Source organism: Petaurus breviceps, unplaced genomic scaffold (assembly GCF_028583685.1).
Source record: "Petaurus breviceps papuanus isolate PSGF00001 unplaced genomic scaffold, PetGlider_PUasm1.0 532, whole genome shotgun sequence".
Lineage (NCBI taxonomy): Eukaryota > Metazoa > Chordata > Mammalia > Diprotodontia > Petauridae > Petaurus > Petaurus breviceps.
The window spans coordinates 742,375-756,236 of NW_027186361.1; the positions used below are offsets into that span (position 1 = coordinate 742,375).

At 46.8% G+C, this 13,862-nt stretch overlaps 1 protein-coding gene across 5 annotated transcripts in view; it reads left to right on the forward strand.

Annotated features, from left to right (window-relative positions):
- SEPTIN6 (septin 6) overlaps positions 1-13,862 on the forward strand; it is a 58,998-nt gene that overhangs the window by 11,160 nt on the left and 33,976 nt on the right. For 4 of the 5 annotated variants that reach the window (XM_069102179.1, XM_069102177.1, XM_069102178.1 and 1 more), the window contains exon 2: positions 6,242-6,356. In XM_069102179.1, coding sequence (XP_068958280.1) covers positions 6,242-6,356 — 115 coding nt within the window. Of the gene's footprint in view, positions 1-6,240; positions 6,357-13,862 lie in introns of those variants that run through there. The other variant, XM_069102180.1, reaches the window with a different exon arrangement.

Below are 13,862 nucleotides of genomic sequence, written 5' to 3' on the forward strand. Positions count from 1 at the left end.
AGAGAGAGAGAGAGAGAGAGAGAGAGAGAGAGAGAGAAAGAGAGAGATCCTTTAGAGTGAATGTCACTGGCTTGGGGAACACAGCTTCAGAGGGACATGGGAAATGCCAGCTTGAGACTGTCAGTCCCCAGAGGCCTTGAATCTTGCTTGCTCACTAGCTGTGTTAGCTACATTGGGCTTTCTGCAGGCTCTGCCTATATTTCAGAGCAACAGCAGTTTAAGAGAGGTCCAGCTCAGAGACCTGGTTCCTCCTCCCTCTTTGGAGAATGAACCTGATGGTTTTTGATCAGAAACTCAATTGTATGTCTTTAATGAAGCAGCAAGGAGGAGGAGAGGGCCGTATCTGCCTACAAAATGAAATATGATAGATAACCATCCTGTGAAAGTGGAGGTGCCTGTAGTCGAGGAGAAAACAGGAAATGGAGCAGGAGAGGTGGTGGTGGGGTGGGGGTGGGGGTGAGGGGGTGGCGCTCAAAGGAACAGCTCTCTTCTCCTATGCCTGCCCTTTAGCTCTGCCGAGAGCATTACTGTGACTTTGGCTGGCCCAAAGACTTTGCTAGGGAATGGAGAGGCTTTGTGTCCTGGGGGTCCAGCCGAGTGTGGGCCAAGATGAGAAAGCTTTGGGTGACCTCATTGTGTACCAGTATGGTGTCCACTGTTATCAAAGGTGGCTTCTGGGCACATTAATATTGCCATCACTGGACCCAGTGAACATCATAAAGATGGCCTTTGGGCACACTAACCTTGCCATCGCTAGACCTGATGAGCATTATCAGTTTGCCCAGAGATGGCTTTCTTTAGTCAGTAGGTAGTATTAGTAGAGTACCTACTGTGTGCTGTTAGAAGTTCAGTGAGACCTCAAGGAATTGTAACCCTGCTAATGGGGGCCTTTCATTATCCACTGATTTGCTTTGCTTGATCCAGAGGAGAAAGCAAGAAAAGATTTTTTTTCCAAAGCTGGTATCAGTCCAACTGTGACTCCTTATAACAACTGCCCTAAATAGTCAAAACTGATATTCAGTGGCATGACTGACGTTCTGCAGAATCCTCGGTTATCAAAGAAGTAATAATGACAATAATAATAGCTAACGTTGAATAATGCCTCAGAGTTTGCCAAGCTCTTTACGTATATCGTCTCATTTACCTTCATTATCTCGGGGTGTTGAGTATATGATCTCATTTACATATATTACCTCCTATTAGACTCAAGGCAAGACTCAGCTTTGACTTATTAAGGCAAAAAAGTGTGCAAATATATCCAGGGTGGGGAGGGGAGGCTCCACCTTCAACTCTCAGTTAACATGAAAAAGACATTGAATATTTTTGGAGTAAATTTCCACACCTTGAGTTCCCCAGTACTTTTAGTGTAATTTGCAGATGGACACTCCATCATCTGACTCAGAACATTTCCATTGGCTGGTCTCCATGCTTGGCCCTCTCCTAGGAACTCCTCATCTCAGCCTCCTGGCCTCCCTCAAATCCCACCTTTGGCATGAAGCCTTTCCCAATTCTCCATCTTAGTCCTTTCCATTTGAGACTATTCCCAAGCTATCCTGGACACACCTTGTTTGGAGGGAGTTCTCTGCATGTCTCCTGTTCCATTAGACCAAGAGCTCCTTGAGAACAGGGACTGTTTCCTTCATTTCTTTGTCTCCCCAGTCCCTGGCATACAGTAGGTTAATTGTTGTATGACTTTCAGATACCAGCTTTTCCAAAATCTCTTCTTGTTTTCTCCCTCACTAATTGTTGGCTAACTGGCTGACTTTGGGCAAGCTAATTACCCTTAATTAGTCTTTCTAGCCAAGCCAAGGAACCCAATCTGCTAGTTTGAGATTGGGCTCTGCCTTAGGGGTCATGAGGGATAGTGGACCTGAAAGTCAGGAGAGCCAGGGCCTCCTCCTGGCTCCATCTGGCACGTCAGGCCTGTGGGACCTAAGGAGGTGAGTCCCTTACCCTATTCTCATATAAAATGGGAATAGTGGCCATCCTCCCAGGGTCATTGTGGGCAAAGGGCTCTGGAAGCCTGCTACCCGACTTGGTGACCTGTCCTGCCTCCGGAGGGTAAATGGACAAGTAGGCTTTAAAAAACACGACAGTATTCATTAAGCTTTTATTAGGATGCCCATAATGGAAAGACTGCAGGAATCAGTGTCAGGAGAGACCTGGGTTTGAATCCCACCTCCCACCTCAGTGAGGTGGCCAAGTCCTTCACTCTCTAAGCCCCAGTTTCCCCATCTGTAAAATGAGGTTAATAACATCTGTAGCACCTGCTTCCCAGGGCTCTCATGAAGCTCAAAGGAGATCACCTGTGTAAAGCACCTGACAAGCCATGCACGAGCTATAGAAATGTCAGCTATCATTACTGGTTTTAAAAGTTATTTTTATTATTGATATGAATGACTTTCAGGTTGTCTGGAAAGACAAGGGCTGACCTAGGAGGAAAGCCGTTTCCTTGGCAAAACAGTCTTCCCTGCTTCTGTCTTATCACTGTCCTAGTCAAGAGGCTGCAGAATTCAGGCTTCTGTTCGTACACAGCACATTAAGTGTCAGAAATTGCTTTCCTCCCTGTGACAGAGGCAGGACTGCTATTATCATCATTCCCATTTTACAGATGAGGAAACTGAAGCCAAGAGAGGGGAAGTAAATGACCTGCTCACTCTCACACACAACTGCTACTCACACCCAGACTGCCTCCTTTTTTGTTTTATTTTAGCCCTCAGTTTCATTGTTTGTCAAATACTTACTCCTGTCACACATTTACAGTTGGATGATGCCCAGGATGCATACTTTATTTTCTTTTTTTAAGTACAAAATTTTATTTTGTTTTTTTTCCAAATTATATATAATTGTAATTTGTAAGATTATTTTCCTTTTTTTATCCTTTTGAGTTCCAAATTCTCTCCCTCCCCTCCATTACTTGAGAAGGCAAATAATTTGAGATGGATTATATATGTGCACAGACTGCCTCACTTTTGCTTTTGCTGCTACTAAATCAGGGGTAGGGAACCTGCAGGGGCTCCCTACCCCTGTTAACTAAATGCTTCTATTCTACATTCAAGGTCAAACCTAGTAATAGTAAGAGTTAGTGTTTTGAACTTTTTGCAAAGTACTTTTCAAATATTATCTAATTTTATCCTCATAATAAACCTGGGAAGTAGGTGCTATTATAATAATTCCTCATTTTACAGTTGATGATACTGAGGCAGACAGTAGTTAAGTGATTTGCCCAGGGCCATACAGCTAGTAAGTGTCTGAGACAGGATTTGAACTCAGATCTATCCTGACTTTGGGTCCAGTGCTCTATCAACTATACCACCTAGCTGCCCATACATAATCTGACCCCTGCCTTGTCTAACAAGCCTTATTTCCCAGTATTCCTCTGGATAAGCCTTTTCTTCCCACCAGGATGGTCTCCTTACTGTTCTCTTGAATATCACTCTTATTCTTTCTTCCCCACCCTTGCTTGGGCTCTTCCCCCATCTGTGATTTCCAAACCACCCCATCCCACCCATATCTTTATGCTCTGACCTTCAACCTATAACATTCCAAGCCCACACCGTGCAGTTTGGCCCTTGACTTTGGACTGTCTTATCTCCCCAACTTGACTGTGAGCCCCTCTTTCAGGACTGGGCATACAGGGTACATTCTTATTAAATGACTGCTTAAAAACATGACCACAAAGTCATTGGCACCCCCCACCTGCTGGGCTGGAATCTTCTCTGGGTTCGCAGTGGTTTTCCTGTACCAGGGATGCTGGCTGGCTAAAGAGACAGGAAGAGCAGTCAGGGGTGATAAAACAGCTCCGGAAAACCCAGCTGGGGCTGTCCCAGTGTGGGATGCTGCTGTGGCTTAAGGTCCTAATGAGAAAGTGCATTGGCTCCTAAGGCCCTGCCTCATCCACACAAGGGAGGGCCTAGCAGTGGGAGATTTCACATCTTTTTTTTTGTTTCTTTGAATAGAAACAACAAGTGTTTGGAAATGAGCTGGAGCTGTCAGGATAGCTGAGGGCCCTGCTGTGAAGCAGCGCTCACTGCTCACAGAGCCAGAGCAGGCCTAGTATAGGAAGCTTCCCAGGAGTTCCTGCTCCGTGAAGAGCAAAGCCCTTCTTCGTAGAGGAGGCAGCAGGCAGACTGACTCTCCACTCTCTGGAGCCTCTACCCTGGGCCAAGGAGGCCTGGGCCAATACCAGCCAATGGGAGCATGTGAGGGGAGAGGAGGCTTCTGGGAGAAGCAGCCCACAGGAACTCTAGGAAATGTGATACTGGCGGCATCTCTCGGCAAGGGATCCTGGGGGTGCCAGTTGTGCCAAACGGTGACTATCAGCTCTAGCTTCTAAGAGGAAAAGAAGGAGCAGGGCAGCCTCTGGAGAGAGGCCCTCCCTTTCTAGCAGGGACCCAGAACTTGGGAGCAGCCAGTTTACCCAGCCTGGGACACTGCCTCAGGCTTCCTGCTGTCAACAGCTCAAACCTCGATCATACCGAACCCAACTCAGGAAATTTTGTCCTGTTCTACATCTTCCCCTCTTGTCTGGTCCTGTTACTGGCAAACCCCAGTTTTCCCTTTCCTTTCACCTCAGATGCACCCCCCAACCCTGCCCTGGCCTTTTGTTAATGTGGCTGTGTGGGTGAATTGTCTATCATGATGCTGTGCTCATACATACACAATCGATCGGCCAATTGACAAACATTTATTAAGCACTCACTATGTCCTGAGTGCTGTCCTGGTTACTGAGGATAAAAAGCCAGAAGTGAAAGTCTTTAATCTCAAAGAGCCCTCATTTTAACAGAGAAGCTCATGTCCTTAAAAAGAAAACAAAGAATGAATTTTTACCAGCATTCATTATTATCTCTCCCTTCCATTGCCCTCCCCCTTCAGAAGCTTACTAGCTGTGTGACTCTGGTCAAGTCACTTAACTGTTATTTGCCTCAATTTTCTTGACTGTAAAATGAGTTCATAATAGTGTCTACCTCACAGGGTTATTGTGAGGACCAAATGAGATATTTGTAAAGTGCTTAGCATGATGCATAGTGCATACTAGGCACCATATAAAAGCTGCTTCCTTTTCCTTCCCCTTTCCCCCAACCCTCCACTGAACAAGGAAAAAAGAAAAAAAGAACCCCTTCTAGTCCAGCAAATCAGACTCCCTCATTGGCCATATCTCAAAATGCTTGTTTGGGTGGGGGTAGGGAGTGGGGGAGGGCCATGTGCCCCCCCCCTTAGTCCTCTAGCTTCATGCCCCCTCAAGTCGGCTTTATAGTGCTGATAACATTTTCTAAATGGCTCCCCCCATTCTCATTTCACTTGGCATCACTTCAAGGTAGACCTAGTTTGCTTTGAAAGTGTGCATTTCGGGGTTTCTCGTGATACAGTGACATTCCATTACATTCCATACCATGATCTGTCCCGCCATTCCCCAATGGGTGGGTGTCCCCTTCAGTTCCAGTTTGAAAAGAGCCCCTAGAGAATTTTCTTTGTATGTTTGGGTCCTTTTCCATCTTTTTTGGATCCCTTTGGGATGTGGGCCCAGTCACTGGCTCACCCACAGGGTCTAAGAGAATGTCCTGTTTGGGGACTTTGGGGGCACAGTTGGAAATCACTTTCCAGAATGTTCACTCTGCCCAATGTCTCATTGTGCCCTCTTTCTCTCAGTCCTTCTGACATGTGCTGTCCTAATGAATGCACACACATGAACACACAAACATGCACACACACACGTACTCACAAACACGTGTGCACACACATACACCCCATCCACCTGCCTCAGCCTTTGGGTGCTCATTCTCCCATGTCACACTATTAATATCAGTAGCCATTGAGCTCAGGGAGTGTGTTTTCCAGGAGTAGGCCTAGTTCCAAGAGGAGAGGACAGAACCCACTGAACCCCAGAGGGGCAAGGTGTGTTTTTGCCATCATCCTTGGGTCACACCCAGGAGTCGGAGCCCACTGGCCAAGTGCTCACTCTTGAAGGCTGCTGCTTTCCCCACCTTGAGTTCCCACCTGGAGCTGATGGGAAGAGTTTTCATGAATAGGAGAAGGGGGGAGCCAAGATTTCTTCTGTAACTGCTGAGCTCTTTTGGGATGGGGGCAGCAGAGGGAAGAAATGACACAGCCTGCTTGGGTGGGTGTTACTTCCCTAGGGTGGAGAATGTTTGAATGGAGAAGTGAAACACAGATCTCCTTTTTCAAAATGTCATCATTTTTATTCTCTCCCCCTTCTCTTTCCTCCCCCTGCTCAAATTAGGATGAAAATTGCCGGACAATCCCCCTCACGGGCCATGTGGGGTTTGACAGCCTGCCCGACCAGCTGGTGAATAAATCGGTCAGCCAGGGTTTCTGTTTCAACATCCTGTGTGTGGGTGAGTATTTCCATATCAGGAAATTCTATTACGGAATGGGGCTTTTTCATGGAGGGCTGAAGCTTTGTAGGTAATTAGGTTAAATGATGTGTCGGCCCCATCTCATTCTCAAGGCCCTATTATGATGCTTTTTGTAGCTCCTTCTCTCCACGATTGTTTTTGCAGGCAGCTCTTGCCTTGGCTGCACTTGACGGTTGTCCTGGCCAAGGAAGAAGGAGAGTATGGGGCTGAGCCATGTGGGACAGCGCCGCATGAGACCCCATGGAAATTCTGCATGGGGCTGGCAGGCTCAGCACTCTGCTGTCAAGTTTATTTTTACCAAAGCTCTCCTTAACAGCATACAGGAGCCAGCACAGGATTGGGAGGGAGCTAATTGACCTAAGCCTCTTACCTCAACACTAAGGAACCTTGCTCATCTACGAGCCCGAAGGCAGTGGGGTGAGTCCTATTGGCCTGGCTGCCCCCTCCCAGGCCTGGCTGCCCCCCCCCAGGCCTGACTGCCCCCCCCAGGCCTGACTGCCCCCTCCCAGGCCTGGCTGACCCCCCAAGACCTGCTTGCCCCAGCCCAGTTTGGGGGGCAATGCTAGCTCTGGGACCCTGCCATGCTGGGGGACAGCACAGCTGCTTTCTGAGCTGAGGCCTGTTTCAGCATCTTCAGCAGAGTGGGCTAAGCTCGCTCAGCCAGTTTTTGGGGTCTGCTTAGCTTGCCTCCTCAAGCTCCAGGAATTCAGTAAGCATTTAAGCACCTACCCTGTGCCACCAGGCCCTGTGCTGAGCTCTGGGCACACGGAGGCAAAAATTCTGCAGTTCCTGATCTCAGAGAACTTCCATTGTAAAAGGGAAGAAAGCATACACATGTATATATGTATATATAGATATATCTCTATATGTAAATGAATATTCTCTTTCTCTCCATATGTGTGTGTGGGAGAGAAAAGGGGAGGGAGAGAAAGAAAGGGGGGGAGAGAGAGACAGAGAAAGACAGAGAGAGACAGAGAAATGGGGAGAGAGAGAGAGGAGAGAAAGTGAGACAAGGAGAGAGAGAGAAAGAAAGAAAGAGAGACAGACAGACAGGGAGGGAGAGAGAGAGAAGTCTTTTTTTGAAAAAAAGTTATTTACTTTTAGTTTACAACATTCAGTTCCACAATCCCTTGAGTTTCAAATTTTCTCCCCCTCCTTCTCCTTCTCCTCCCCTCTCCCCCCATGGCAGTATACAATCCAATATAGGTTCTACAAGTACCTTCACATTAAACATCAGTCAAGTTGTAAAGAAGGATTATAGCCAATGGAGTGGACAGTGAGAAAGAAGGGACAAAACAATAGAAAACACAAAAGAGAGAGAGCAAGTAGTTTGCCTCACTCTGCATTCAGACTCTGTAGTTCTTTCTCTGGGTGTGGATGTCCCTTTCCATCATGAGTCTTTTGGAGGTGTCTTCTAACCTTGTATTGCTCAGAGGAACAATACAGTCTATCAGAGTTAGCCGTCACACATACGTTGTGGCTGTAATTGTATACAGAGTTCTCTTGGTTCTGCTTTCCTCACTCAGCATCAGTTTATATATGCCTCTCCAGGTTATTATAAAGTCCATCTGTTCCTCATTTCTATAGCACAATATAGTATTCCATTATATTCATAGATATTTTTGTATATACGGGTCCTTTCCTCACTTGTATGATCTCTTTTGGATACAGCCCTAGAAGTGGTATTTTTGGGTTAAAGGGAGTATGTACTTTTTTATAGCTCTTTGGGCATAGTTCCAGATTGCTCTCCAGAATGGTTGGATCAGTTCACAACTCCACCAATAATGTATTAGTATACCAGTTTTTCTACATCCTCTCCAGCATTTATCATTTTCCTGTTTTATCATCTTATTCAATCTGACCGATGAGATGTGGTACTTCAGAGTTGTCTTGATTTGCATTTCTCTAATCAATAGTGATTTAGAGCATTTTTTCATATGCTTGTAGATATCTTTAATTTCTTCCTCTGAAAACTGCCTGTTCATATCATTTGACCATTTATCAGTTGGGGATTGACTTATATTCTTATAAATTTTATTCAGTTCTCTGTTTTAAAAATGAAGCCTTTATCAGAGACACTGGTTGTAAAGATTCTTTCCTAATTTTCCACTTCCCTCCTAATCTTGGTTACATTGGCTTTGTTTGTACAAAGACTTTAATGTAATCAAAATTACCCATTTTGAATTTCGTAATGCTTTCTATCTCTTGTTTGGTCATAAATTCTTCCCTTGAAGAGAGACTCTTCTTAGAAATTAAATACAAGATCATCTTGGGAATCTCCCACTTCTGACCCTCTTTCTCTCCATGGACGCTGCCCAGTGAAGGTCTTTCTTGCCCAGTGCCTGGGCCATGGCAATAGCCTCCCTAGGGGTCTCCCTGTCTCCATTCCCTTCCCTTCCATTCCATCTACCACAATGAGGTCAGACTCAGAGGATCAGAGCTTTAGAGCTGGAAGACACCTTTGAGGCTATGGAGCCCGGTGCCCTCGTTTTATAAATGAACAGTCTGAGGTTTAGAGGGGTTATGTGACTGGCCCAAGGGCACGTAGCTAATCAGTGAAAGGGGCAAGATTTGAACCCGGGTTTTCCTGACTCCTATTCGAACCTTTCTCCATTATGCCACTCTGTTTCTCTCCCTTATTCGTCAGCCTGACTGTGTCCCTCCTCTCTTCAAAAACCATTGCCTACCAGATCCTTACTTGGTATTCAAGGCCCTCCACTATCTGGCACCACCATACCTTCTGAGTATTATCTCATAATCCTTTAGAAGCAACTGGATGACACAGTGGATGAAGCACTGGGCTTGAAGTCAGGAACACCTGTGTTGTTCAGATGTGTCCTCAGAAACTTACTAGCTGTATGACCTTGGGTAAGTCACTGTTCCTGTCTGCCTCAGTTTCCCCACCTGTAAAATGGGGATAATAGCAACACCTATGTTGCAGGGTTGCTGTGAAGACCAAGTAAGATCATGCCTGTTAAGGGCTTAACAAAGTGCCTGGCACATAATAGGCACTCAGTAAATGCTTGTTTCCTTCCTTCCATTCCTCCCCTCCATGGGCAGAACTCCAGCCAAACAGACTTCCTGACATTCCATCCCCTCTCCATGTTGTTTCCCCACCATGCCTTTGCTTCTGCTGTTCCTGTGCCTGGCAGCCTGGCCACCTGCCCAGCACACACACTCATCTGGACCTCCTCTGTTCCCTTGGGCCTCTGTTCATATTCATATACCACCTGCTCCATGAAGTCTTCCGTGATCACTCCCCAAATGCTTCTTTTGCTGGTACTTCCATGATCCCCACTGATCATTCTGTCTCAGAACCATCTGTGAATGTACTTTGGCATCCCTTAGTGCCAGCCTGGCAGTGCTGTGCCAGTGGGAGCTTCCCTTTAGAGACTGGGGACTGGTACTTCTCATGGCCCCTGGCTTCTCCATGCTGGAAAGCCTGGCAGGCTCTTCTGCACCAGCAAAGGCATCAAGGGAAGAACTGGTGCTGGATCAGCTGCCTCTGGTCCAGGAACAAGGCGGCCAAATTAAGAGAGGCTCAGCACTAGGTCAGCCATAAGGGGATGAATATTTGGGGCCACAGACACATGTGGTTGTAACTTTCTGTAGTGGGAGTGGTGCTGGCCTCAGAGTCAGGAGCCCTAAATTTGAATTCCCTCTCAGACTTTCACTAGCTGTGTGAAGGCAGGGTCTTAGCCTCCTAGGCCTTAGTTTCCTCTTCTGTAAAATAAGGAGGTTGGACTAGATGGCCTCTGAGGCCCCTTCCAGCTCTAGATGGAGGATCCTACCATCCTAGGATGTTGTCTTATCTCTCTTTTATCTCTCCCTGGGAGATGAGTATAGGCCAGTTCACAAAGTACAGTAATTGCTTCTCACATTATGTGCATAATTTCACATCATTCTTTCTCATTGAGGGTATACAAACACGTTACCCCAGTTATCACTATTTACCAGTTCACTGGTCAGCAGACCAGTAGTGCTGCTAAGCACTAATCATAGAGAGATCTTAAAGAAGGCCCCTTCCTCTCTTTGAGCCTCAGTTTCCTCCTGTGTTAAAGGACAGGGCTAGAGCTCAGTGGTCCCTGAGGTCCCTGTCACCTTTGCTGCACTCTGGTTCTGTGGATCCAGTTGACCACCAGAGGCACTGAGGCTCTTTTCCAAATTGGGTCCTGTCCCAGCCAGTGCATCAGAGGGAAACTGAGCTCTAAGACCTAGCAGGTGATCTGCTTTTTTAAGCCAGACTTGACAGGACAAAAAGTCTGGTGAAATAGCCCAGGACCTCTTACAAGGATTTTGACTGGAAAGGAATGTTGGTTGAGCCCCAGTCAGACGGAAGGGGACTGTTCTGGAAGCAGGGGCACAGGACTGCATTGCCAGTGGAGTCATAATCCCAAATTAAAGGACTGTGGGATCTGGAGCTGGCCAGGGAAGAAAGAACCTTCCATTCAACCCACTCATACAGTGAGGGAGGGAGGAGGGAGGAAATGAAGCCCAGAGGAGTGAGGGACTTGGCCAAGGGGACAGAGAGCTGTAGGGGTTAATGAGGGCTACTCACTGTGGGGAGGACTGGTTAACACCACAGGATCTCAGAAGATCTGGACAGCCTCAAATGCTGAACTGAGCATCATAAAAGCTCCCATTTACCAGGGATTTGTGTAAAGTCTTAGAGGCAGTGTGGTAACATGGGTAGAGGTACCAAACTGAAAGTCAGGAAAGCCTTCCGACCCATCCTGGCTGTGTGGCCCTGGGCACTTTGCCATTTAACCCTTTCAGTGCCCCAAACAACTTTCTAGGATGAGAAGGCACAGAGCAGATGCCTGTCTGCATTAGGAATTCCTTACACTAATGAGATTACAGGTCTAGCCTCCCCAAAATGAAGTCTCACACTTGAGTCCCAGTCACTTTACAAGTATAAGATGGTGAAGGCAAGACTAGGCAGCAGTTTGTCTGAGAAAGATCAGGGGGTCCTAGTGGACTATATATATCAACTGTGATATGGCAGTAAAAACTAAGGCTGTTTTGAGCTTAGGCTACAACAGGGAGGCATGGTATCTGGTTGTCTTGCCTTCCTCTGTCCCACTCAAACGACACCTGGAGTATTGTGTTCTGGACGGCACATTTTAGGAAGGGCATCGATAAGCTCAGGAACATCCAGAGGAGGGTGACCAGAATGGTGAATGGCCTTGACATAGTGACCCATGAGGAGCAGTGAAAGGAACTGGGGGTGTTGGACTTGGGGAAGAGAAGTCTTATTGGGGACATCGATGGTGAAAATGTCATTGCTGTCTTCATGTGTTTGATGGACTACCTTTTGAAAGAAGATTAGATTGGTTCTGCTTGGCCCCAGAAGCCATAGGGATGACATGATCCAACCCTCTAACCTTACAGATGAGGAAACTCAGAGAGAAATAAGTGACTTGTCCTGCTGGGGGTCATAAATAATAGAGGCAGGAAGGTAGTGAGCTCCACTTTTCTGGAGGTCTCCAAGCAGAGGACGGATACCCACTTGTCCAAGATGTCATTGAGGGCATTCTTGCTCTGGAATGCCCTAGATCACATGGCCATAGGGGGTGGGGGGCCCATCTACCTCAAAGCTTCTGGGATTCCATGGATATTTAACTCTCATACTGACTACAAGCTGAGAAATTTCTCTGTCCCTGGTAAGATGGAGGGAGGGGAAATAGAGAAAGAGAAAAAAAGAAAAGGGAGAGGAAGATGGCAGGGAGAAGAACATGATGATAGTGGGGGCAGCTTGGTTGTAGCTCTTCAGAATCTCCCCCTTTAAGGAGGCCCATTACTGACTCTCAGGGTACTCTCATTATGGGTAGCTTCCTGTCTGATGGATAGAAATACAATCTGCCCCCTTGGATGGACTCTCTATCCAATGGAAAAGTCTCAGTGTCTGGGTCTTTGCCCATAATGCAAGACGCACGTGTGAAGTGTAGAGAAGGTACATACCGTCCAGACAGTGGAGAGCCAAGCCAAAACCTCATAGAGACCGAGGAGCTGCACTGTTTGTCTCCCCTACTTTGAGCAGGACTCAGATTTATAGCATCCATATGTTGGGACGGCTCCAATGTCAAATACATGAGAAGTGATGGAAGAAACTGGAGGTGTTTAGCCTGGAGAAGAGAAGCCTTGGGAGGGAACATGATAGCTCCCTTCAAATGGATCATGGAAGAGAGTTTAGATTTAGCAAAGGGTAATAGATTTAGAGCTAGGGCTCTAAATATTACCAGTATTTTCTCTTCCCTTCAAATACAAAGTTAGGGTGGTGCTGCAAAGTCAAAAAGACTCATCTTCCTGAGTTCAAATCTGACCTCAGACACTCACTAGCTATGTTACCCTGGGCAAGTCACTAATCCAACCTCTTTATTTGACAGAAGAGGAAACTGAGTTTTAAAGAGGTGAAATTATTTCCCTAGAGTCACACAATTCATCAAAGGCAGGATTTGAACCCAGGCCTTCTTGACTCCAAGTTTAGCATTCTGTCCTCTAGGTCATTATTGCCTCTCACTTATTCTCCTTGACTCTAAAGGGCAGACCCGTGTAGCAACAGATGGAAAAAGGTAGTAAAAGTAGAAGGAGCCACTGGGAGAAGAGTTGGCCCAAGGAAGGGCAAAATCCTTGTCTGTCAAGGATGTGTGTGTCTGTGTTTATTTTTGGTCAGGTCTGAGCTTCTGAGACCCCTTCCTGCTTAGAGATTCTGTAAGTCTTCAGAAACACACAGAAGGGATACAAGATCAAGAGCCATGGGTGATGGAGAGCAAGTACTCCAGAAGCATGGTTCTTGCTTAGGAAAATCTGAGTTGGTACAACATCCCTCTATGGCTGTGGCTGCTGGATTTCTGGCGTGGGCGGGAATGGGCAGTGTACTTTACATAGGGTGGTGGCAAGACTGACCCAAACTCCTTTCAGTCCTAAAACCTGTAGGTACTAACAAGTCAGGAAAAAAATCTTGGGTGAGGCCATGGTTTTGGTACTGGAAATGTGATCTCCTACTTAGGGGCCCTGGTCCTCACTTACTGTCTGGGCTGACTTCCTTTTCTCCCAGTTTTAGGGGTGACTCATTCCAACTAACCAGCCAAGTCTGCCACCTCTCACATATACTAGGCAGGTGGCCCTTAACAAACTTTTTCCAGGGGCCAAATACTTCCCCTTGCTCTGAAGGGGGGAAAAAACGGGTAGTGTTGGTGGGTTTTTTCTGCTAATGGATTTTGCAGACCCAGGATGGAAACAAGATCTGCCTGGCATCACTCCTATGCGCCCTGTCTGGTAAGCTCATTAGCAGCCTGGCCCAGTGGGACAGGAGGGGGCCAGGTGGGGGTGGAGGAGGAAGGACATGGGGCTTTGGAGTCCAGCTTCAGAGAGGATGAGAAGGGCAGCCCCCTTCTCCTGGCTGCCTGACTCCCACTGAAATGGGAGAGTAGGGAGTGTGAACCTGTTCAAGGACTCTATCTTTCTTTACCTCTCCCTCTCCCT